At 41.2% G+C, this 24,795-nt stretch overlaps 3 protein-coding genes across 3 annotated transcripts; 2 read left to right on the top strand and 1 right to left on the bottom strand.

The window, feature by feature from the left end:
* The first annotated feature begins 1,919 nt into the window (after positions 1-1,919).
* Positions 1,920-6,551, top strand: aqp7 (aquaporin 7). Its single transcript, XM_063911164.1, has 7 exons — positions 1,920-2,280; positions 3,015-3,141; positions 3,230-3,367; positions 3,481-3,599; positions 3,725-3,942; positions 4,229-4,415; positions 5,821-6,551. Exons 1-7 carry the CDS (start codon positions 2,143-2,145, stop codon positions 5,896-5,898), a joined length of 1,005 nt encoding a protein of 334 aa, XP_063767234.1. The 5' UTR covers positions 1,920-2,142; the 3' UTR covers positions 5,899-6,551.
* On the bottom strand, positions 4,727-8,558 carry tpgs2 (tubulin polyglutamylase complex subunit 2). The gene is made up of 7 exons (XM_063911165.1): positions 8,403-8,558; positions 8,209-8,288; positions 8,035-8,122; positions 7,723-7,863; positions 7,445-7,558; positions 7,172-7,335; positions 4,727-6,204 (listed from the first exon to the last, which is right to left on the bottom strand). The coding sequence occupies exons 1-7, from the start codon at positions 8,476-8,478 to the stop codon at positions 5,983-5,985; spliced, it is 885 nt and encodes a 294-aa protein (XP_063767235.1). The 5' UTR covers positions 8,479-8,558; the 3' UTR covers positions 4,727-5,982.
* Positions 8,559-8,710: 152 nt separating this feature from the next.
* kiaa1328 (KIAA1328 ortholog) lies at positions 8,711-24,674 on the top strand. The gene is made up of 12 exons (XM_063909990.1): positions 8,711-8,785; positions 9,394-9,423; positions 9,530-9,804; positions 9,913-10,013; positions 11,375-11,490; positions 16,538-16,662; positions 18,247-18,593; positions 19,160-19,369; positions 19,562-19,657; positions 19,828-19,919; positions 20,148-20,256; positions 24,283-24,674. The coding sequence occupies exons 1-12, from the start codon at positions 8,731-8,733 to the stop codon at positions 24,509-24,511; spliced, it is 1,785 nt and encodes a 594-aa protein (XP_063766060.1). The 5' UTR covers positions 8,711-8,730; the 3' UTR covers positions 24,512-24,674.
* The last annotated feature ends 121 nt before the right edge of the window (positions 24,675-24,795 follow it).

Below are 24,795 nucleotides of genomic sequence, written 5' to 3'. Positions count from 1 at the left end.
TAACTGGTTATGTCATGGTGGCCTGTAGATTTACAATTACAACACATTTAGATTTCTGAGATTTTTTAGTAAGTCGAACACATGATTCCAAATGTTTTATTTGTTCATGAGTTTATTGAAAGGATTTTTTCATGGATGGTATAATGAAAATATATCTGAGTGATGCTAATCTGGAGTAATTTGGAATAAAAACTTCAGTTAAACTAGACTAGAACTTAGATAAAGGAAAAGCAATGCTGCGCCGACCTCTGTGGGATTAAAGGTTGAAGTCTGATGAACGTGTTAACACGCCCATGATCAAAGTGTCTGGTGTGGTTTGTATTAATGGTTTACATATCGTTGTGCAGGATAGTCAGATCATGATGACTACTCATTGGAAGTTTCTTGCTCAACAAAACATAAGTGATTACAGCATGGCAAGGCTGCCCTACTCATGGTAATTTATGACAGAGGTCAAGTTGTGTGCAGCAAAACAGAAAGAAAATAACTGTTTTCTATCTTTTCCCAATGAAAACACGCCCACATAGTGTAATTACAAGTTATGTAATCTGGAACATCTGCAACACATGTCTATCACATTGAGGGCAAAATAAATGCTTCAAGTTGCACAGAAACAAATCTGAGCCATAAAACACCACAGGGACATTTCAAGGGGACACTTGAACAGTCAGTCATCATTTGTTTTGTTTATGTTACCTGGAAATTTCCCTAATCAACGGTGGGCGAAATCCAATATTGTTAACATGTTGGCAAACGAGAAGATCAATGGCTCTAATGGGAAAACTACCTGTGGACTTGATGGAAGATTTTTGCAAATTTCCACTTGCAGATAAATGACTGTAGTCAATGAAGTCCCCCTTTTAATCAATAGGCTTGCTTTACGTTGACTTGATTGTTTACCTACATTCCTCTTGCTATTGATGTGGAAAAATTTACTCATTCCTGGATTGTCACAATCACTATAACATCGTAAAATGACATACATGAAACTTTATAGAATAAAAACATACACATGTCAATGTTTTAAATAATATGCACACAGCGGTGTCAGGCAAGGACATTTATTAAGTACTATAATTAAGCACAATTTTAAGATACTTGTACTTTACTTGAGTATTTCAATACTTTTCTACTTCATACTTCTACCCTACTACAATTCAGAGGTAAATAGTGCACTGTAACTCCACTACATTAATTTAATATATTTAATGACTTTGAAAGGGAAATATAAACAACACCTAAATATGACTTTAATTACACATTGAGTAAATTCACATGCTACCCTGCAGCATACAAAGCTATTTAAACTGCACCGTTACCAGCTTTGATAACACTTTAATGCACCACTAAAATGGACCAATCTGCATAATGAGTACTTTTAGTACTTTAAGTATATGTTGATGCTGATACTTTTGTACTTTTAGTTTAGCGACATTTTGAATGCAGGACTTTTATCTGTAACCGAGTATTCATACACTGTGGTACTCCAACCTGTACTTAATTACAGGCTCTGAGTACTTCTTCTCCTCTGATGCGCATAATTGATGAATGTTAATACAATGCAATTAACAGACTGATTAACATTTTTCAGGAGAACATCCTGTGACTTGCAAGGATGTATTGTGGATATACATTTACTGATAAAAGACCCTGATATATTTTAGTTTGGATGTACAATTTTGTAAAAGCTTGTATTTTCTTAGACAGTTATACAAAGTGGAAAAATTCTGATCTCATTCAACACAGTCATTTTTTCCGTGACACCTGGCCTATTGATTGGTGTGAGTCTGGAAAATGCAAAGCTATTGGGGGGATGGGTCAGACTGTGTGTGTTTGAACCTATGCAAGAGGAGGGGGTTGGGTTAAGGCTATAAAAAGGGTACAGATCCTAATGAGTAAGTATGACAGAGAGAGGGAGACAGACACAAAGAAAGACATAGTAAAAAGGAGAAGGCTAGAGAGGGAGGAGTGACAGACAGAGCGGGTCTTCTTTGTGGAGTGCGGTGTGACATTGAAAGAGGAACAACATAGATTCTTCAACGGAGACTGAACTTGATCTTTATTCTTGCTAAATAAGAAAACTCTACCAAAATAAAAATAAAAGGAAAACAAGACAACAAAGAGGAGCAAGTAGAAGGAATAATGAAGGATTTGGAACAGGCACTAGAGCTGGGGGTCTCTCAACAGAAAAGATTCAACGCCTCTAAACCCAAAGTTTGGCTCAGGAATGAATGTGTCCGTGTTGGACTTGCTGAAACCCTCTGCACATATATCATGATGGTAAGAAAAGCTTGTTTTAATGATGTGTTTAACCTTGAACGTTTTTTATATCCATAATTTTGCTGCTACATGTATGAGCTGTTCTCTCTGTTTTGAATGCATGCTTATCTGTAACAGCCATGTGCCATTAATAATTAATGTCATGCTCTTGACCCTGATAACATGCACCCCCCTCTCACACACACACAAAGGCACATTCCAGTCACATGGTGGGGGTCCTGGGTTGGGGATTGGTGGGTTCATGTGGGTGAACCTGGAAATGTCACCAGAGGAATGGTCAGGCAGTGGGTGGGTGCAAAAGTCATATTACGTGTAGTAGCGAATCAAACCTATACTTAGAACACAGCCAGGCTTTACTTGGAAAAACTGAGGTCAATCTTACCCTAAGTACACATGACTTTTGCAGGAGGAACCACACGTTTCCTGTTTCCGCTGAATGTTTTTCAGTGTCAGCTTTAATTTCACTTCACCACTGTAGTTTTCAGTTAAAAAGTAAATGAAGAATTCAGATTAGTATCAAACACTTCTGAACAAACACTCATTCTTTACTTACACCCTGTATGCCTGGCTTACATGCTGACTTATTGGCACCAATGTGAAAGAAGTATCCATCAGTTTTTGCTACATTTCAAATCCAGTTTTCAAGAAGAAGAAGAAGTTTCCCCCAGTCATTCGCTCCCTTTATATGTCGTCGGTGGCTTTGCCTGTGCATGACCCCTTCTCTCTGTGTGCAGGTGTTTGGTCTGGGGTCCGTGGCCCAGGTAGTGACAGGGCAGGGAGCGTTCGGAGAGTACCTCAGCATCAACCTGGGCTTTGGACTCGGTGTTGCTATGGGGGTTCATGTTGGAGGGAAAGTCTCAGGTATGAGGAATGACCTTTTTAAACAGTTTTATATCAAGAATTATTACAAAAATGTCATCATCTGACACATGTTTCTTAACTCCATCAGGGGCTCACATGAATGCAGCAGTGTCATTCACAATGTGCACGTTTGGCCGGCTCGGATGGAAGATGCTGCCTCTGTATGTTTTTGCACAACTATTGGGGTCATTTCTGGCGGCAGGGACAATATATGGTGTCTATTACGGTTAGTACACTCTGCATGTTTGTTTATTCACTCCTCCTTGTCCATATATCATTGCTACTCAATTTTTTTTAGTATAACATCTAAGAGTACATCGATATTGTTTATATTTGCAGATGCCATACATGAATTTTGTGGAGGAAACCTGAGTGTAACCGGGGAAATGGCCACAGCTGGTATCTTTGCCACCTACCCCGCACCGTACCTCTCCTTGATGGCTGGATTCCTTGATCAGGTAGCCATGAAATTGAAGTAGAGGATTACAGCTTTATCACAATCATTCTGCGCTGACTATTTTTTCTTGTTGTATTGTTTTATACACAGCAATGTATGTTAACTTTTATTTTGTGTGTATGCCAGATCTTAGGCACAGCCTTGTTGCTGCTTTGCCTGATGGCGTTGTCCGACCAGAGGAACAAACCGGCAGCAGCGGGCACAGAGCCAATCGCAGTGGGTCTCCTAGTTCTCCTCATTGGCATCTCTATGGGCAGAAACAGTGGCTATGCTATCAACCCCACCAGAGACATCGCCCCCAGGCTCTTCACTGCTGTAGCAGGCTGGGGGATGGAGGTGTTCAGGTACACAAACACTTGTCTTGGCTTTTGGGGACATTTCTGTATGTCATTTGAGGGCAACACATCTGTTATTTATTATTCTGTTCTGGCATGAGTTGTTTGTCCACGCACATTTCAGGGGTATACTTCTAGTTATTTCCAACAATGAAAGTGGTACAATAATTATAATTATAAGTTAACAATTTATGTAGTTTTGGAAGTATTGGTAACTATTTAATTCAAAACATTTTTTGTATTTATTCCTGTAATTTTCGAATAGTTGACTCTTATCTGTTTTTCCTCTCTGCAGGGCTGGAAATGGTTGGTGGTGGGTGCCACTGGTTGCCCCCCCCATTGGAGGAGTACTGGGTGCAGGACTCTACAAGGTCTTGGTGGAAATGCACCACCCTCACGTCTCTGAACCGGGTGAAGGGCTGATGGAGGAATTTGATGAGGAGACTGCCCCCCTGGAGAAACAGAAGAAAATCTGTGCCAATGTATGTGTCTAATACCCTCAACTGTGTACATGGTGTATGTTAGGTTGATATGTGTGTGTAGCATTCCATGATGACTATGGGTTGAATTAATAGACCAAAAACATCTTTCAAAGATGAAGGACATTAGAACATTTACAAAGAATGGCTCAAACAATCCCAAGCTATTTTAAAAAGTCTATTTTCTGTGATTCACTTCACCACAAACCTTAGTTGCAGTTTCGGACATCTAGCAATTATTTCTCCAACCCGCACTAATTCAGCTTCTAAGACGAACGTTGAAATGTAATAGCAATTATAATGCATAGAAGATGAAAAAACACACTTACATTTCATGTTTTTTATTGAGGTAATAGCAGCTTATTAAATATTGGAAGACACCATTAATATCATTCATTATTCCAATCAACAGGAGTCCATTTACATGAGCTTGGGCAATACACGTGGAGTAAAAAGCTGTCTGTCCAAACATGTATTTTTAGGAAAACAAAATAGGAACAGTAGGAGTTGGCTCCTCACAGCTTGAAATGGCAGCAACACTAGCAAAGATAATACGCATGAATCTTTCCAAAAATCAAGTGCACAGCAGCGTGAAGCTCAAACATGTAAAATGAGATTAGGTAATGTGTCTTGATTAACTTTGTAGGAGTACATTTTTTTAGACTGGATGTCTAATGACACTGCCACGGCAACAATAGCACTAAAGCTAGCACGTTATTTTCCTTAAATGCTGGAATTAAACCGCATCAGTCAGAGCAAATGTCATTATTAGATTAAAAAAAACTCATAGGACTAAACTCTAGCACATTTATATGTTTATAAAGTTTACATAGGGACACAGCATCAGCAAAGCACTGCAGTGATGCGATGGCCAGTTAGCAACTTAAATAACTTGGGCCAAGCTTGATGCTGTTTTTGTGAATCTTGATTATGTGTTGATGATTTTATTTAGAACAGTGTTAATTGATTTAGTTTGTAACTAGAGTTACATTTTTAGTCATACAAGCACTTACTGCCCAACTTATAGTATTATTTTTATCCTTCCTGTTTTTTATTTAGCAGTTTTACAATTATTTTAAATGTGTTTATATGATGATATATTGTGATTGTTGTGAGAGACATTTGAAATTTAAGTATATACAATGATAAATAGAGATATTTACTTATTCTGATTACTGAAGTATTACTGAGTTTCTATTAATGACAGCACTTGTCCAATTTTTCACAAACATGTCAGGATTGTTTGTCGGCAGCACTTGACCAGATTGTACGAAAAGGCTGTTTATACTTATGTTTACCACTAGGTGTTACTAGTGAACCTGTATCAAATGTGGCTTTTCTGAATGAATGTATTGATGACAACGCAACAACTGTGCTTAAGAAAAACTCTTCTTATGTATCCATTCAGACGTGCACCATTCCAGACTTGCTTTTGGACAACATGCTCTCAATGAGCATAGCGAAGCTAACCAAACCCGACCCTTGAAGGACTTGCGAGCTGCTCGACTAACCCATGTTGGTTGTGTAGAAGGAAAAGCTGGTTGAATGGTTTTCCTATGATGGAAAAATCTCACCGCTTTCCCCCACTGTGGTGTCTTACGGCGCTGCCTTGGCTCTTTGCTGCGCTCCCTAGGCTGCACGGTGTCGACTGCTTCTTCTTTAAGATGGGTGCCTTGACTTTGCCTTTGAAGGCCTTTGTAGGATCCAGCTTGTTGAGGTGGGAATCTCCTGCAGGATCCGCAAAGTTGAGCTCACTGCTGAAAGTCAGAGGCTGGTACAGTGATGCCCACTGCTGCAGAGGGAACAGGAGGTAGATTGTTTACAATGCTGCTCAGCATATGTAGACTAAATCATAAAAGACCTGTGCAATGTGGTTTAAGAACTGAGCACAACAGTGGTCAACTACAAGGAAATGGCAAAGTGCCATAACTTTCTAAGGAAAGCGTTCCGGCCCTGTAATCTGCATTCAGTGCAAAAAAATAAAAGTTTCTATCTCTGATGAAGAGGTTAAAAACTGTTAGGCCTTGTGTAAGTGTCTAGGAACTTTAAGTATTATGTCTTAATATGTGAAATGAGCCAACTTTTAGTTTACTGTGAATGAAACAGAACAAATAAATATATATTTTATTACACATGCAATGACTTCAAGTGTATTTATTTTTTAATTGGGGATGAGCTCATACTATAATCACTAATGCTATGAGTTCAATACTGGGATAGAAAATAATATCAATGGATCAGATTTCAGGGAAAAGGAAGAATAATATAATCCAATGTCTTCTCTTATGGTTGACCTAAACAGAAACAACTATCTTTAAGGTATAGGCTACATTGATCGTTGATTGTATATAGTTATTATTAAATGTTTGAAAGAATGAAGGCGAAATATTGCTAAATTGAGTCATGTTGTGGCTGTATTTATTCTTTAGGGAAGTCAAATCTTTCTTTCTATGAGCATGTTTTTTAGATAGCTATGTAAAGCATAGTGCATCTGTAAAAATGTATTATCAACAGCTTAGTATTTCCAGAGAAGTAAAAGATGTATTGACATTGGTTGAGTTAGAGTTGAGTTGAAAAAGTGGCATAAAGCTATCCCTATAAATAATACAAAATCTATAAACAAGTGATTTAATTTAAAAGGATCATGGTCTGTACATTCTAAAAAAAATGTTTAATACAAGTTGAAAGTTGACCAGTTACTGAAAGTTTTGCAATCGCCATTTAAACCACACATTGTCATAGAAAGACTGATTAAACACCTTGGCCTGGGGGCTAGGGCCATACGGGGTGAAGGCATACTGCCACTCAGGCAGACCCAGGTGGGTGATCATCAGTCGGTAGTAGGAGGTGAATGTTGCTGTCAGTAAATGCCAACACAGCGAGCGATCAAGGAACCAAATTTCACTCTGCTGGGCTACCACACCTGAGAAGAACAACATACATGATGCTAAATGTATGGTAACAAAAATATGAAAATATAGTTTTTTAAAGAAATCATAAAAGTTGCACATTTGTGAACACAAAGACATCACCTGGAGTGCAGTTTTTGTAGACTAGACACACTTTCCCATTCACACCGCAGGAGTGCAGCTCGAAGATGCGGCTCCGGGAATCAAAGTGGGGTGCAGCGGGAGCATGCCCCCTCCCTGGCACACAAAGCATTAATGAGTTTGGAATAAATATTAACTTTGCAATCAACATTCCTTTCATTAGATTGCTTTCTGCACAACTGAGCACACAAACAGACTTAATCAAAGTTGACAGGCTGTAATTGTTGAGTTGAGCCCACATGAGGCTCTGACAGGTTTACCACTTTCTGTGCTGTCCTCCTCCCAGTCCAGGTCTGCCAGAGAGGGTGCATTGGGCAGAGAGAATATTGATACTGGTTGGAGGAGTGGGCACAGCCTGGCCACGCTGTTAATCATCATGCATCCCAGGGGAACACACTCATCTGAAAGGCAAACACATACACACAGTAATGACGTTATCACCAAGCTGTAATTCATTCACACAGGTCCTTGGTGGTCAAAAGCTATTTTTCCTTTACCTTTGTTAATAGTAGCCTTTCATGTAAATAATGAAGACTTTTGTGAGAGTGCTACAGACTAATGAGGGCACCTACTGTCTAGTTTAACACTCCAGGTTAGGGTAAATCCATCAGTAGTCAGATAGAAATCTCGCAGGTCCTCTGGCAAAATGCAAGTGTTTTTCTGAGGAAGAAATACAGCAGGTTTATATTCAATAACAATGTATAACAGAGCAAATGTGTTTGTCTTTAAAGTGCTCAATCTTTCACCTGTTCCCATGACAGGAGGCTCCTCTTCTCTGCAGGCTCCCTCTCCACAAAACGCACATCGACCACACCTGGCATGTTCTCTGTTAAAATAGGGACGCATCCATAAAATGTATTAGTTTAATGCCCCATCCTTTTGCTAGCTAACATTAACATCACCTGGCTAGTTTAACAGTAAAACACATAATTATACACACCGAGTATTCGAGTAATGCCAAGCGTCAGTCTCTCAGCAACACCTTTAAAGGTTAAGCTTTCTTTAGTCTCATCCATTTGGTATTTACAAATATGTACCAAACCGAGGAAGCATCCTTTGCAGCTGTCTGCCCTGTATCGTTTACCTCTCAGCTGACAACACAGGAAGCGACAGATGAAGCTTTGACGCAGTATTGGCACGTGTTCCAGCCAATAGAAACCCGGTTTTCTTACGGGTTAGCCAATGGGCTGTTGAGCTGAAAGGGAAAGGCGGGGCTAGGATTCCTTAGCAACGCTTGGCTCCCTGGGAGTGGTGGCGGTTGTTTCAACATGGCGGCGGCGGCGACAAAAACTGCAAATTCGGGGATATTTTGGATGAATGGCGGTAGGCTCACTTTTACAAAACTAAACTAGCTTGTTTGTACATTGACCATTCAAAAACGTCTTATTGTAATTTGTAAACGTTTTCTATTAAGGTTTCGTAGATGTTACTTTTGTGTCAATGCTAAGAAGTTGTTATTCCCGAGGAAGTGAGACAGCTAGCGTTACGTTACTAAGCTAACAGTTAATGCTACGTATGGTAAATTGCATGCTAAGTTATTTATCATAGGTCACGTTAACATTGTCTTTTATATATCAAACTATTTTATAACAGTATGAATGTTCAGTGTCATTCATACTATTATAAAAGAGTTTGATATATGAAGGGAAGTTGTTGGTAGAAAAGTACTCAGATCTTGTACTTGAGTACAAGTAAAACTACCACAAAGTACTACAGTATTAGCATATATACTTAAAAGTTCCAAAAGTAGAGGTAATCATTATGCAGATTAGCCCATTCCTGAATAATGTTCATCATATGTTTTGATTATAATTGTTGATGCATTCATGTGTTTATCAAAGCTGGTAAAGGTGCAGTTCTTGAGTAAATGTACTTAGTTACTTGACACCAATGTAAATTAAATCTTCTTTTTGCCTTGTGCACACTTTCAGATGATGAACAGCCTCTGGTGTTTGTTCCTGGTGAGTCTCAATGACATTGTATGGATCATTGTTGAACAAAGTATGAAATATTTGTATGCATCTATTAAACAAATGGCTTTTCCTCTGCATTCCCACAAACTCTCAGGATTGGAAGGAGAAAGGAAGACTCAGACCCCTTTCAGTTTTGGATCAGGCAGCACCAGTACATCCAGTATAAGAGGTAGCAAGATGCGAGCCCGGCGTAGCTCTGACTGCAAGAGTGGCAACACACTAAAGAAAGTTGGCAGGAATCAAGGCCACTTACAGAATGAGCCCTCTGGTGTTTATTCCAAGGGAAAAGAGCCAGACCATCTCAGTGCTACTGCAGCCACAGAGCACACCCTCTTTCCATCCTCTGGTATTTTTCTCTCCTCAACACAGGTAAACCATTGTTTGATGTAGGCTACATTTTTTATCGAGGCTAACAGGATTACATGTATTAGTTTCTGTATTAGATCTTTTTATAATGTAATAACTGTATTTGCACAGGTATCCTCTGACACCAGCAGGAGTAAAAGTCAGGTCTGTTTGAAAGACCTCTGTCCTGAAGATAAGCGCCGGATTGCAAATCTCATCGAAGAACTAGCCAGGTATTCAGCAGTATATAAAAACTGTTACAAAGTTCATATGAATGTATGATTTAGGGCAGGGGTGTCCAAACGTTTTCCCCTGAGGGCAAACATACAGAAAAACATACAAGGGTCTGAGCCCCTCACTAGAGGAGAGATATATTGCCTCATAAGTTAAGTTAGCAAAGTCAATCAGACGTAGGTAAATTATTCTTACTTGAATAATCTTTAAGAAACATCGCTGCTCTCCGTAGGGGTTCATTTATTTAGTTACACACAGTGTTGCAGCTCACCCTTAAAACAGAAGCCTCACATTATAGTAAGGGAAAGTATGAAGGGTCTTTCTCAAGCTGGTTATGTGAATAAGTTATTGGGATTTTTTTGATCAACTATGATTTTTTTGAACATTTTCAACTTTAATTTACTGAGTTTATTTGAAAATTGGGCTTATTATCACATGAATAGTGTGTAATATATTATATTTGCATATTTAAGAAGTACAATATAAGAAAAGCACAAGTTTCAGGTGTGGGCCATATTCCATTATACTTTTAGCATTTTCTGAGGGCCGATTAAAAGTCTTGAACTGAAACAAATACAAAAACTCTTAAGAATGAAGGTATATTTTTTCTGGTTTTGTATTTGAGCCCTTGTACATAATTTCCATTAAAACAAAAAATGAATTTCCCTTAACTTTCAAACACAGAACTGCAGAAATGGATTATTCCAGAAGATGGCGCTGTGCTGCAATTTCTTTCACAATATAATCCCTTAGTTTATCCGCATACAGTTTAGTCTTGCAGAGTTTTTCAATATGAAGAACATCATTTGAATCTTAAACATCAAATGCCAGCTAAGGTCTTAAGGTAACCAACTGGGATCAGGTTTAAATATCAAGTGGCAAATGTTCTACTGAGTGTGGTATTAAAAAAGCTGAAGGTGATTCTTAAGAGGAAAAGATTTAAACGTTATAGCCTTTGACTAAATTATTTGGAAACATGTTGGGTTATTTTTGACTGGTTTTGCTATTGAAATATGATTCGGGAATTATTGAAGGAATTATGATATTCAATCTCAACATCTCAAAAATAATAATGGGATATATTTAAGGATATTACCCAATTTCTTTTCAGTACAATTGTAAGGCCAGGACACCTCTGCATCACTATATATTTCATTAAAAGAAATACATTTGAGACATCCTTTAATAAATATCCTACCTGCTGGTTTTAAAATGATAGTAGTCAAACCTTTTGTAAGAAGTGATACCTGTTTGAATTGTTTAATATTGAACTCCTTCAGCTTCTCATCCTTTGTCACATTTGGATTGTATAATGTTGTAAACCACCTGGGCTCTAACCCTGTTCATTCCTGTTCTCCAGAGTGAGCGAGGAGAAGGAAGAGTCAGTGCAGCGTCTGAAGCACGAACAGGAAAACTTTGAGGGCAAAATCCAGAAGCTGGAGCAACAGAACGTCATCATAGTACAGGAGAGGGAGAGTATCCTTTAAAAAACACTGAAGAAAAGTAAAATCAAGTGTAGATTCTCTCACCCACCCATTTTTGCTGCAGTGGGTGAGGTTGCAAATAGCCACCTTGTATGATGGAAGAAAAAAAAAAGGAATGAATGAATGTGCTTGACCCACAATGGTTTGGATTCTCCGTGCTTTGTTTAGTTTTTGAAACTTAAATGGCTTCTTTTAATGGTGCTTCATGGTTTGTTGAAGTGTGTGTAGTTTGGTGTTGTGTCACTTCCACTGCAGCTTCTGCGAATTGTGTTGTAATGAGAAAACCAGAAGTCCCTCAACATTTCCAGGCAACAATAGTTTCATAAATGTTACGGAGTATGGTGTTTAATTTCCATTCTTCCAGTGATTGAAGAATCCTTGTGGAAAAACATATTGAAACGTTTTGAAAGAAGACATAACAGCAACACACACCAGAGGATTTCACTGATAATGCCCATTTTAACCTAAAATATGACAAGAATCAGTAAAATAGTCGGGTTGGAATGAAAATGTGCTTGGTTCACAGTTGCATATCCTTAAGATGCACATAAAGTTCCTTTAATAAAGCGTTCCATTGCTGGATGTGCTTTACCATTAGTTAGTCTGCAGGGGGCAGTGTTGTCTTAGGTACGGCTAAGTACAGTTTCTGGCCAAGATCTCTTCAATTTGATACAAAGACAGAGAAAGAGCAGATTTATTTGAATGATTTGATGCCTGCTGCACATGTATTTTGCAAGTGTAGCTTATGCGCTGTTGTGTACAGAATCAATTTCAAGCTTGGAGCCATGGCGCCAACCATCTAAATCATCTTATCATTCAAAGATGAATGTTGATATTTACTGAGAAGACTACAGTGTATCCTTTCACCACCATGTGTCTTTGTTACACTCCCTGGATGTTGAACATTAACGGAGAAATATCACTCAGAAACCCCCTCCTCCTTACAAAATGAGATTGGGTGGGTCGCCTGCTGATTCTTGATTGTCTAGCATGGGGTAAGTGCTAGAGTTACTGCCATAGTGTGCTGTTTATTGCACACCACATCCCATTTACTGTCTCAAAACAATTCCGCCCAGGTCAAAACCAGAGCACGGCCAGCAGCCGATTTAGGTTAAAAACACTGCACAATTTGAGGAGTAATTGACCCCGCTGGTAAATTGCTCGATTGGCAACGGCGGCGGGGAAAATTAGAAAAAGCACAACTCAATTAAAGGCACTTTGGCTCGGAGACTTGGCATTTACACCAAACTTCTCAACTCCATTAAAAAGGTATTTGAGGGGAAAAAAAGTGTTCAGATCCAAGCACCTCAGGGGGGGATAACGTAGTCTTTCAAAGTGCATGCAGGAGTCAGGAAGGCTCTTCCCAGGCAGAAGGTTCCGGCACTTCTCTGAAAGGTTAAGGAGACACCAAAGGCAAACACACTGAATGAGAGTCTTGTCAAGTCTAATTCCATTACGCCTCAGCTTATCTTATCTAACCACGATTCAGGGTTGTCGGGGGGTATAAAGAATGCAGGGCTATACCTAAGCCCCAAGCCAGCTCGGATGAGAGGGGGAAAGTACCCTTGATATTAAGGGTGCTCAGCTGACATTTGGAACTGACTGGCACACAGCGCTGAATTTGTGTTTCAGATAGGAGGATAGTACTTCAAGGCATGTTGGCATGGGCATAAGTTGCGGTGGCGTTACAAACACGGCGCACCACTCTACTCGCTGTATCCAGAATAAAGCACAGCAGGTGCTAACGCTAATGCCATTTATTGAGTTCAAAGAATTGGAGGGAATCCTGAGGCCACGGAGAGAGGGGGATAACGGCCCTGTTTGAATATGTCATTGAAAATGCTACATGTTGTGATAGAGGACTGCCAGAGATAAAATCCATTTAAACCTGACATTAACTGTGTGGAAATCTGGTTGTATCCCGTGTGCATCAGAGGTTTTTTAGCACTCAGTTTTCTCTTGGCAGATTAAGATCATAATATTCCTTAATGACGGCTCTGTAGGCACGGTCATGATCTGTCCTTGGTGTTGTTTATCTTGCCTTTTTTCTAAAAACGACTGATGTGGGGTATATTATGTGATGTGCAAGGTGCACTCTATTTATTAGAGGTGTTGAAAATAAATTCATGTTTTTTTTTGTCATTTCTCCCCTTATTTTGACAGTTTATAGAAAGAACAAAAAAAGAGAGAAGTTTGACAGGCACAGATACCAAGGCTAAATTCAAACTGAATTTGAGTCTGTTTCTTCATAAGGGCTTTGTGTTCCGACTACTATCAACAAGAAATATAGTAAATACAGTGATTAATGGATTTATGAAAATGTTTGTGAGCCCTCCATTCTGCAGAGCTTAATTGCAGGGAAATCTGTAAACAAAAACACACCCTCAAGTGTAAGTTAAGCCTTGTAAACAAATGATGTTCTTTCAACTTTATTTTTAAATTTAAGCAATCAGGGCCAACATCTGAAATGAATAATACAGAACTCATTGACTCTTTTAAAGAGCCATATTGAGTTATGTTTTCTCTGCACACTTTTATGTATTTTTGGCTTTGCAAACTTAGTCTGTTCCTACAAAGCTGGTTCCACATATTACTTGTGATCATGGCAACGAAGATGGCTAAGAATAGTTATGCAACTCTTTCTGTGTGTTTGCACTTGGCATTTTGAAGGCATTTTCAAAAATAACGGTAACCTGATGTTATTTATTGGTTTATTGTGTGACTTGCACTCCTATCTCCCCCAGATTCAGTTGTATTGAAGCAGTTATGTAAACTGTCTTCTTCCATTAATTCCCCGTCATTGCTTCCTTACACACACATTCATACACATCACTCTCTACCCCCATTTCTCTCACATTCTTGCTCAGGCTCAATCTGTTTGGCACAGTGTGCTAAAGCAGGCTTTAAAATATGCCCCCCTCCTGTGCAAATTTGTTCCACCTTGAAGTGGATTTCATTATTTCATTTGAGCCTCTGCCTGACAGGGAAGTGAATCATTTTGACAGGCCCCGTCTGAAGCCTCTTCAGCCCAAGCCCTTGATTCTGAGTATTTTTGGAGCAGGGGGGAGGAGTAAGGCATTGTCGGCGCTTTGCAGCTGTGATGTAAACCGGGGGCTTGCCGGGTGCTTGGCCCCCATTGGCTGACGTCCAAGGCTGTGGAGGAAGCATGTTTAGTGTGGCGACGGGCGGAGAGGTGGAATCTTATCAGTGTTGCTCCACTCGGTTCAGATTACCCAGCGCTGGTGTCCAGTGACTGCATCAGCCTGTCTATACATTAACACACGCTACCTTCATTTACAGTAAGGGGGCCCTGTGATGCTGCGGTCCTGTTGGTTCGACTGATGTGTGTATTGTTTAGTCCCCTCCACTATACCCATATTTGTATTCAAGTGCGATATATTCGTGTCTATTGGTAAACCTTTGGTTAGTCATGAGAAATCATGCGGAAGTAGTATTTTTATGTGAATCTAGTGAAATATGAGCAGCACGCTTTTTCAACACACAACTCTCTATCTCGGACTGAGGTGGAGCTGTATAAGCATATTCAGTATCTCCCCTTCAAGACCCTTATTCATGCTGCATAAATAGAGCAACCAGCACAGGTTTACATGATGTGATGTCCTTGTGATGTCCTCAAGCTTTCCATATAAAACTACTTCCATGGACATTATCAGTGCAGCGGTGGAGGAGCCTTCCGTAGACGGAGGGTTCAATCAAAGTGTTTCCCCACATTTCCCGAATGTTTATGGAAGCTGCTGCATTGCATTTGTCTGGTGTCTGGTTCTCCATTCAAAGCCGTCCCCGCTCTCCTCGCCTTCCCTCTGTTTCATTTCCACAGCCTGATTGAAGTCTCCTAACAACCAAAGTGTTTTCTTATGGAGTGTTCCGCCAACTATTCTTCAATAACACTCCACTTTGAACTTTGATTTTCTCTTAAAATGGGGATTTTTTTTTTTCAAACGGTTGCGGAAAAACTCATCAGCTGAGGGAGCAGGGCCACCATCATAAAAAGATATGGCCTGGAGGAACACACTTTAAGGTCAGCTTGGGCGGGAGTGTGTGTTCCACTTGCTTTATTGAAGTGTGTGAGCTGTTTACAGTACAGGTGGGGAATTTGTCCTCTCGTGTCTCGCTGTGTTTGTGTACTAGGAAGTGAGAGTGAGATTGAGGATGATTATTGAATGTGTGTAGTCTCTCCATTCTTGTGCTCATTATCTTTTGTATGTGCCGCTGCAGTGTGCTGCTGCCACTGTCATTAGTGGGCTCCTGAGGCGCAGCAGTAGTTCCGCTCCAGATTAGTTTTCTGGTGTCTGCCAGCTCTCTGTCTGGCAGATAGCCTGGCACGGCACTGCCCAGCTCGGCTCAACACAGCTTGGCCCGACCCAGATGGTGAAAGCTCTGTGCCACAACAACAACTTTGATTTTGCTGGCCTCTTCTCCCTCTCTGTTTTCAACTTCTCTCTGTTTTGCCTACTTTTTCGGTCCAATTTGTAATTGATTGCAGAAACAAGGGTTTAATTCAGATTGTCAATCTAAATCCAGCATCTATCTTTTTAACTTTTAAGTGGCATAGGAGAACATTTTCCTTAGTAAAATGGCTGTTGTGTACAGAATTCCTTGACAGTAGATCCGCAGTTAGACGGTGTGTAAGCATGCCATAGTTTTGATAATTTGTTGACATTTTAGAAGAGTTTACATATGCTTTTTTTCCTCAGAGCTCCATCCTTCCCAATGATGGTGTAGTTTACGCTACCGCCGAGAGAAAAAGTTGTTCTCTGACTGGTCTTTGTAGTAAAAAAGACAAACAATAAGATATTCAAAAGCTAAAGGTGCTTAGAGTGCTGATATGTGGTGACTGCCTGCATTATTCTTTGGCTTTCTCTGTATCTTCAAAACTTCTACCTTTTTTAATTAAAATGTTTATTTAGCAGAGTCTGCTTTTTCTCAGCCAAATCCAGGGGCATGTTTTAATATTTTATACTATAAGTTATGTTGTGTTCAGTGTACTTGTTGTTGGTTACTTAACTCTGGTCCTCTAGGCCTGCAGCAGCAGTACAGAGAGTGCCAGGAGCTGCTGGGGCTCTACCAACAATACCTCTCTCAGCAACAGGCCAAACTTAACCAGTCCATTGCCCAGCTCAGCCAGGAGCCAGCACACAGTAAGGTAAGGTATGGGGCAGAGTGGGGGTGTGGTAAGTCATAATAAGGGTTGTAGTAGTGCATCATGCAATGTAAGGTGATGGGCCTGCTCCTGAGTGAGCCGTAGTTACAGAGGTTGTGTTCCCCATACGTTAGGGACTCAAAAAAATCATCCAGTGGAAACGCATGCAATTGTCCCAAGGCCAAATGCCGTTATGGAGAGATGCAGTGAGGATGCACTTTTGTAGGCCGACCCGGGGGTTAGCATTGCAAGTGGTCCCTACACTAAAATAAGTGAGATTTGTTCCATTTGCTATTTGAAATATTGCTGAAAATGTAGCAAAAACACATTTATGATAGTTACACATTTTTTTCAGCAAGAGGTTCTCCACGTATGAACACAATTGTAATGATTTCTGAAGCGTAAATGCAATCATCAGAAGTAAAAAGCTAACATTAGGCTATAAAGGAGCTGCATAAAAGTCGCATGGCATCACGTCACGACCGATATGCTCAAGGCGGACTGTTGTTTAGAGGTCTTATACCGTCACTTGTAGCAACAGGCTTTTTAAAGGCACAAATAAGATTCAGACATTCTCCAGTGGAGTATTTACTGACACATTTCATGTTGTAGAACAAAACAGCGAAATGTCATCAGCTTGTGTGAACCACACGTCTTATTTTAGGCATCTAACAACAAACAACAAAAAAGCTGACTAAGGGGCAAGGGAAACGGAAATGGTTTCTCATTTCCAGTGTTTAGGACTCATCCCTGCAGCTCACTTTAATGCATATGAAAGGCCCACAGAAGCCCACTGCAGCGGTCTGGTATCACTGCAACACAGTGAAAACTCTCAAGGTGACACTTCAGCAGTGAAGACGCCTCTCTGGCTTCGGCCCCTGTAAGAATAGATGACTTGGCCCCACTCATTGTCCCGAGGTGGGCTCTGAATAATGTGTGTTTGCCTGCTCTCTGACCCTCAGCAAATTAGTCACACTCTCTTCCTCAGCCCACTGTAAGACGGGCTATCCTCCTTATGTTTATCTCATAATGTTGCCGACCTTGGCTTACCTGCCAGTAATGCTCATTTGGAATTTGCCTCTTAATCTTGTGGCCACTGTCCAGTTTAGAGATTTGAAAGATGATTTGCATTTGTGCAGCTATAAAACAAAGCTCTACCCTAACACCATGTCTATAAAGCTGCATAGTGAAAGCAGCACATTCTCAGAGAAGCGTGATCAATCTCAGAGAAGCCTAATAACACAATCACTGTATTTACGAGGGTGAAATGGAAGAAAGTAGAATTTTTAAGACAAAAAAAAAAGCTTCAGGTCACAAAAAAGGTCATAAAGTAAGAATGATATGCGAGGTCTCGTGGAACATCCCTTCCGAACACACGGGGGAAGCTTTTACTGCACGTTGAAACACGAGTTAATTAGGTTGGTTAGTGACTCCTTATTCAGTATCGGTGAATTTTGGTGTGGAGCCCAGGTCTGCATTAGGATTTTATGAAGCAGCAACGTTTTGGCAGTTATACTCCCATAAATATTTCAGAGGCTTCCTAAATTGGCCAAAATGCATTCATTGTCCTCTTTGTTCTCTGTCCAGGTGCTGAGCAGTGAGGAAGCCGCCAACACAACATCTACTAGCAGAGCTAATGGCTCACTCTTTGATGGCTCATACCTCAGCCTCCCTGCTACTCGAGCACAACAGCCTCAAGTGCACAGGGGTAGCGGTGGAGGAGGAACAGCAATGCACTCCCAGAGCAACAATGCAGCCTCTCTTTCCTGTGCTGGTGAGTTCAGTCCCACCAATGGGCCGAACCAACAGCGCAGGATTCAGAAGAGCAGGGAGTCGCGCTCCGAGTGCCAACACAGATGTGGCAGAGGTCAGGACCGCGGCTCTCGTCTAGAGAATGGCCACCATGACACTTTTAACCAGCAGGAGTGCGAATGGTACATTTTTATTATATAGTTATGGTCTTTTTTATCAAACCAAATTATAATATTCATTTTATTTTAACCTAATTGTGCATTTTTCAAGACACAAAGAAGAAGTCAGGATGCTAAAATAATATTTTCACCCACACAATGACCATTTTTACATCAATTTCTAACCCTGTGTAACCTTGAATACTTGGAGAGCTTTGTTCGCCTCCACAGTGAATAAATATGACAAAAACATATGAATTAAATCAAATGGGAGCCTCTTTCAACATCTGCAAACTATATCAAAACACATGTTTACAAACTCTTACACATCCAGTGAAGTACAACACAACTCTACTCATATACTCAACTCTACCCAAACACATAGTAGGGTTTTACCAATCATGTATTGAACATACAATTGGATGAATGAGACTCGACTGTGATATAGTTTTGCTGTTGTTAAATGCAGCCCCCATTGACCTGCAAACGAAGAACACTTTTCTCTGTTTCCCGATACTTTGTTCACCATGGATGCATGCGATCAAGTTCCAGTAATCTATAAATCTAAATAAGTATGCCTTTACACGCAGGCTCCACAGTGGGATTGCAGAGGACAAAGAAGCCCTGACCAGGCCTCTGCTGGGTCACGAGGACTGGGAGGAGAAGAGGCATCAGCTGCTGCTGCAGAAGATGCAGCTGGAGACGGAGAGAGAGAGGCTGCACGCGCGGCTGGCCGAGCAAGAGGAGCGGCTCAACAAGCAGAACCAGCAGCTTCAACAGTCGCGTCTCGATTACAGCAGGTGGGTGACAGGTGCCGAAGAGAAATGAACTGTAGAGTAATTGGAAGCACTGTTCGCTAACCCTTTGAGGACTATGTCGATGTTTACTTTCAAAAGTTCCTTTTTTATGTGTCCTTTGTCCTTCGGTATCTGTCATTGCAGACTGGCAAATCTTGAGTCCAATTTCTTTTTCTTCTGCCGTATTCTTTTTAGATTTCAACAAGCTACTCAGTCAGATCTCAGCAGCTCCAACACTAGAAACAGAGACCCACAGCCTGAGGGTCCCTCCCACCAACAATTACCCCCTAGGTAAACAAAAGAAACTGGAGACAGGAACACACACACATTCAAACTATAACAATTTCAATGAGAAACAAGCCAACTTTCTTTCATGCACACACGCACACCTTACACATATAATACACACATATGCTGTATACATACACTAAATCTAACCCTAACTTGTGTGTGGTCCACAGTGTGTGTGAAGAGGCAGAGGTACATCCTGCAGTGCAGAGCTCACATGCAAAACAATTGAAAACTCGACCCACTCATCTGGACAGTGGCAATGGTGAGCCTGCATGTTCAATAATCAGATTTGAGTGCTTACTGGAATACACATGAGGGAACATCTCGGCTCATAAAACATATCCTACAAGATCCTGTCGAGAGTTTCTCCAGACACTGTTTACTTTAATACATTTCATATGCATGTAAAACTTGGATTAAGAACTGTATATCATCAACCTGGCTGCTTTTGCTTCTGATATAAAACTCTTTATCTTGTATGTCTTAACAGAGGCCTTAGAGCGGCCCAGAAAGGACATGGCTACATCTCCGGCTAGGTCTCCCACACGCCTGAATAGACCCACCTCATCGTCCGTGATCCAAAAGTTCTCTGAGTCCAGGTAATACATCTTTAAGTATTCCAATAGTTTCTATCCAAGTGAAATATTCTTTCTAAGGCTGGGGGTATTAGCTAACCAAGAAGAACAACCTCACTGTTCAAATCCAATGGAAGAGCCAGACCAAAGTAGATTTCTCATTCATCAACTATAAAAAAAAACAGCACAATTAAGTACTTGAAGTATCCAGGCAGGACTCTTTGTTCTTTGATAGGCTGAAATTCTTAGAGCTTTCTTTTTCAGAGAGAGAGGACTAATAAGAGTTCCTCTGCTCTGGTAAAGTCTGAGTGAGTGTTTCTGTGGGAGGTCTACTTCTGTCTTGTGGGGACATTTGGAAGATTATTCGCAGGCTGCAGTCTTTTATTTGTTCCCTCTGACCTGCTGAGGCAATTTCACCTTGTGAAGAAATATTAACAACAATGAAACGCATGAAAGCAGTACAAATGAAACATTTAGATTATAGAGGCTGTTCCTGGTGTTGTAGTCGCTTTATGTGGGAGGCTAAATGATGTCTCTTCTTAGCCCAGCTAACTTTTCGAGCTGTGAGGGGCTAAATGAAGCTTTTTACTTGGCTAGCTAGCGCCGTGGCCAGCCTGTCAGGAGACATGCTGCGTTCCATTAGTCGGCCTAGCAGGGACCCTGCAGCAGGTGTAATTGAACAGACTTCTGGATGCACACACTGCCCTCCCTTCGCTCGCTGCCACAGTAATGAGACGGAGTAAGCAAGGGTGAGGGAGAGATGTTAAAAGTGTTTTTGAGGGAGAGTGAGGGCATCGGATAAAGTGAGAAATGGGAAGAGGAAAGTTGGAGCAGGGACATACGGGTAGAAACGCTGAGAAAGATGTAGAGTAGATTTGAGGACAGGGATGAATCACTCACACTTTTTCTTCCAGCCTTTACACAGGATGGTAATTAACCTGAGTGTGTGTCATCTCCCCATGTGTGTGTGTGCAGAAATATCACTTCCTGAGAAGCAATTTGTTACAGTGGTGCTTCAGACCTGTTTTTAGTAGCAATGTTATTCCTAGAGTTGATACAATTTGTTCTTGTATAACGTCTCCTTTCCTTTGGGTAGTAGGAGACTGTGAGACCGCTTTCTCCCTCAATTTCTTAAAGGACATTTCTTTTAAAACAGCTCAAAGTTTCCAACTTCAGATAAGTAACTCTTAAACAAAGCTGTGCGTGGTCCGAGTTGGATTGTGAGCTCCAGCAGATGCCCATTAATTCCAGCAGGGGACCCGGGGAATCAGATCTTATTACCATCCATTTACACCTCCAAAGCCTATTAAAATGGTCGGGCTGTTCCTCGCTACACACACTGTTTTTTCTGCACGCAGTAATGAGGAAGTCTGCCTCTCAGATGCCTTTTGTGGTTTTCCTGGAATCAGTTTTCTTTCATGTGCATATTTTAGAATAGTTGTAATCCTTTGGTAATCCACTGATTTGGATTAGACATATGTCTTTTTCTTAGCTGGTGTCTAAAAATCTCTGCGTACAAATAGATAAACTAAACGAAGGAGCTTAATCTGTATAGAATGATGACAAACTGCTCTCTGTGTGTATTAAACACAACAAAAACACTGCTCTGATTGGCTACTTTACAAGATTAAATGAGTAAAAGTCCTACAGTAGGATTTGGCATGTTACCTGAACCCCCCTTTACTTGGCAACAGCAGGCCCCTGGTGACCGTCTAATCTTAACCGATTCAATCTTGATGTGCAAATTGCAAAACGAAGCCGGGGTTAACATTAAGTGACCTTCTTAATCCTTTCATGAATCCTGTGCTAGTTAGTAATGAGACGGTTCCAGCGCACCCCGCCTGTCTCATCTCCATCCCTCCCGCCATTGCCCGCCTGCTATTGATTGGTTGAGAAATTGACATGCGGGATATACGCAGTGGCCATTATAGGTTTTTTATCTTACTGTTTGGACTGCAAATGAAAAGGTGCGCCGGGGCGAGACGGCTATCTTTAATGAAAGAGGGGAGCCAAATAAGCAGTGAAAGTTACGAGTGGAGCGAAAGAGGTGGGGAGCGTAGGCGTGGAGGACTTTTGTGGAATCTTTTTAACCGGCCTTTAAGAGCTAGAAAAGAGACAACAGTATGGCTGCGCCGGGAGAACGAAGCCCAAACGCTTTTATGACACGAAGAAAGGTGCCGTTTTATAAGACCGTTGTGATTTTTACATTCAGTCTCGTAGAAATGTGTTTGTCATTGAAGAGTCTGGATCAGTGTGGTATCTATACAATAGTGTGAGCAGATAGGGGATGCTCCCTGAGGCTCTGATACTGACACAGGATTGATGTATTTAACAATGCCTACATGTTGCATCAAAATAACTGCGGCTTTTCTTTCTTTTCTTTTCTACAAAGACAGTTCCTGCCTCTCTGTGCATTTTTGTGTATGCATGTAGCAGTAAAACAGATCAGCCAGGACTCCTTTGGGGGGGTATTAATATCGAGCAGCAATTCACAACTTTACCTCAAACAAACTGGAGCTAGGAATTGAGTTCTTTGTTGCGCTGTGTACCCCGCTGAAAATCCATCGGCATCCTCGTGCAATCTCTATGCCTCCTCCTCCTCCTCCTCCTCCTCCTCGTCCTCGCCACAACCATTCCCCCCCATTGCTGCCCAAACTGTACCCCCTACCCCCCGCACTCCCCTTGTTATAGATTGTGACCGCCGGTAAGTGATGCATTATTCATTACCGACATGTCGTTTGTTGATGGATGGCTGTTTGAGAGCCCTGTCCGTTAAATAAATCAACAAATAAAAATGCAAATTCTCACATTTCCAGAGAAGGAACCCAGCCAAAGTCCCTCCCCCACATTCCCTTTCTGCCTTCCTCTCGCTTCCAGCCTCTGTATTACAAACACACAGACACGCACACACACGCACGCACGCGCGCGCGATCATCCCCTCTCATGCTTTCTCTCTCGTCTTCTTTTGCTGATGACAGGCAGGAGACCAAATGAGGAAGACAGATTTACTTACTCAAGCTTCAGTCTCTTTTTTCATCAGTTATCATATTTCAGACGACTTACCCCTCATTCACTCTCTCGCGCTCAAACATGTGCATACATCAGTCCATCTTTCTATAGGGAAATATGGCTCTGAAAGCTGCTACTGATGTTCGTCGGTGTGGAAAAAAAACGACATATCAAGGCCTGTAGTTACGTGTGGAGGAACACAAATGCAGCCTGATTGGGTGATCCAGCGGTGTCTGTCTGCTGCCCACCTACATGCATATCAACAAGTGCACGCCAAACATCGGCCTTACCTGGGAGAGCTGCGTGCGGAGCGGCGCGATGCAAATCGATGCTGCTTTAAACAAGCAGAGAATTATGTTAGCAACATCAGTGGAGCGTGCCTTAAAGAATTCATGTTTTGTATCTGGAATGGCGTTGTTCGACTGTGTATACACTGAATAATTTATCAAGCCAGCCAGACTGAGGGATTGAATCTCTATTAGCTTAATCTCCCCCGTTTTGGTTTATTTATTTCGCTGCACATTCCCTCATTTCTATTCCAGGGGAGAAAGGGCAGGGTTCTCACCCTCTTATTCTCCCCCCGCCGTACACCTGCAAGAATATGTGTTTTTCTGTCGGGACGCCCCAGTGGTTTTGTTAATGTTGCTTGTTAGGGTTCAGTAGACACTCCAGCAAGAGAGATTTGCTTTCATATTGTCTGTGTTAACAAGTGAAAGGTGAATGACAAATAATTTCGTCACAAGCGCCGTGCTCCAAGTAGACTTTGGCCTTGTGCGTGTCTGCTGCCGGTCCCTTGGCTTGCCCCCTCTGTGTTTAACATTGAGGGCACGTTCTGAAACCGCCGGTCTTTGTGTGCATTTCTCTGCTACAATGAAACAGCGCAAGGATACTCATTTACAACATCGCCTACAGGGCTCCGCTGGGCTCTGTATTATAAATGTAGCCTGCGCCGTTACAACCTTTGAAACAAGCGGAGGACACATGAGGAACAGAGAAACCGAAACAGGAAAACATCTAAAGATTTTAATTTTTTTTTTCTAGGTTGGACATTCCTGCAGTTGAGTTATTGGACGTCTTTAGTCCTGCCTCTGCACCTGAGCCCAGACTGCAGTCCACTCAAAGACCCAAAACATTGCAGCGTAGGCCGGGCCTCACTACCCCAAAACCACTGGGCAGATCCCTGCTTACCCCCGCCCGGTCTTATCCTCAGAATACCCAGCAGGACCTGGAGGAAAGCCAAATACTGGAGGATATTTTCTTTATTTGCTGACAAAGAAGAAAATGGATCCAGGCGGGTGTATAGTTTTGACTCGTTTTTTTTTTTTATACATTGAATTCTCAATTGACATCTAAATCCGAGTGATCATGATGTTGTGAAGTGTACTCTTGTAAAACTGTGGTTTTAATACTAATAAACAAATATTTATTCAGAATTGGTCATGCTTTTATTTTGTAATTGACGGGCTATGTTTCCACAGCTAAAACAAACACTGAGTTATGCTGATTATCTCTTAGGAAATTGCAGAGTGGAATACTAACCTATTTTCACGATAA

This window comes from Eleginops maclovinus, chromosome 20, assembly GCF_036324505.1.
Source record: "Eleginops maclovinus isolate JMC-PN-2008 ecotype Puerto Natales chromosome 20, JC_Emac_rtc_rv5, whole genome shotgun sequence".
Classification (NCBI taxonomy): domain Eukaryota; kingdom Metazoa; phylum Chordata; class Actinopteri; order Perciformes; family Eleginopidae; genus Eleginops; species Eleginops maclovinus.
Note: the sequence above shows the minus strand (reverse complement) of the source record. Positions and strands in the feature narration are given on the sequence as shown.

What these genes read in the sequence shown, in the direction of transcription:
- aqp7 (XM_063911164.1), top strand. Translation starts at nt 2,143, where the DNA reads ATGAAGGATTTGGAACAGGCACTAGAGCTGGGGGTCTCTCAACAGAAA. An exon ending in TGGCTGGATTCCTTGATCAG is followed by an intron (nt 3,600 to 3,724) that starts GTAGCCATGAAA and finishes TGTGTATGCCAG; the next exon opens with ATCTTAGGCACAGCCTTGTT. An exon ending in TGGGGGATGGAGGTGTTCAG is followed by an intron (nt 3,943 to 4,228) that starts GTACACAAACAC and finishes TCCTCTCTGCAG; the next exon opens with GGCTGGAAATGGTTGGTGGT.
- kiaa1328 (XM_063909990.1), top strand. Translation starts at nt 8,731, where the DNA reads ATGGCGGCGGCGGCGACAAAAACTGCAAATTCGGGGATATTTTGGATG. An exon ending in AACCAGCAGGAGTGCGAATG is followed by an intron (nt 18,594 to 19,159) that starts GTACATTTTTAT and finishes CTTTACACGCAG; the next exon opens with GCTCCACAGTGGGATTGCAG. An exon ending in TCGCGTCTCGATTACAGCAG is followed by an intron (nt 19,370 to 19,561) that starts GTGGGTGACAGG and finishes TATTCTTTTTAG; the next exon opens with ATTTCAACAAGCTACTCAGT.
- tpgs2 (XM_063911165.1), bottom strand. Translation starts at nt 8,478, where the DNA reads ATGGATGAGACTAAAGAAAGCTTAACCTTTAAAGGTGTTGCTGAGAGA. An exon ending in GCCTCCTGTCATGGGAACAG is followed by an intron (nt 8,123 to 8,208) that starts GTGAAAGATTGA and finishes TTTCTTCCTCAG; the next exon opens with AAAAACACTTGCATTTTGCC. An exon ending in GCCCTAGCCCCCAGGCCAAG is followed by an intron (nt 6,205 to 7,171) that starts GTGTTTAATCAG and finishes TTCCCTCTGCAG; the next exon opens with CAGTGGGCATCACTGTACCA.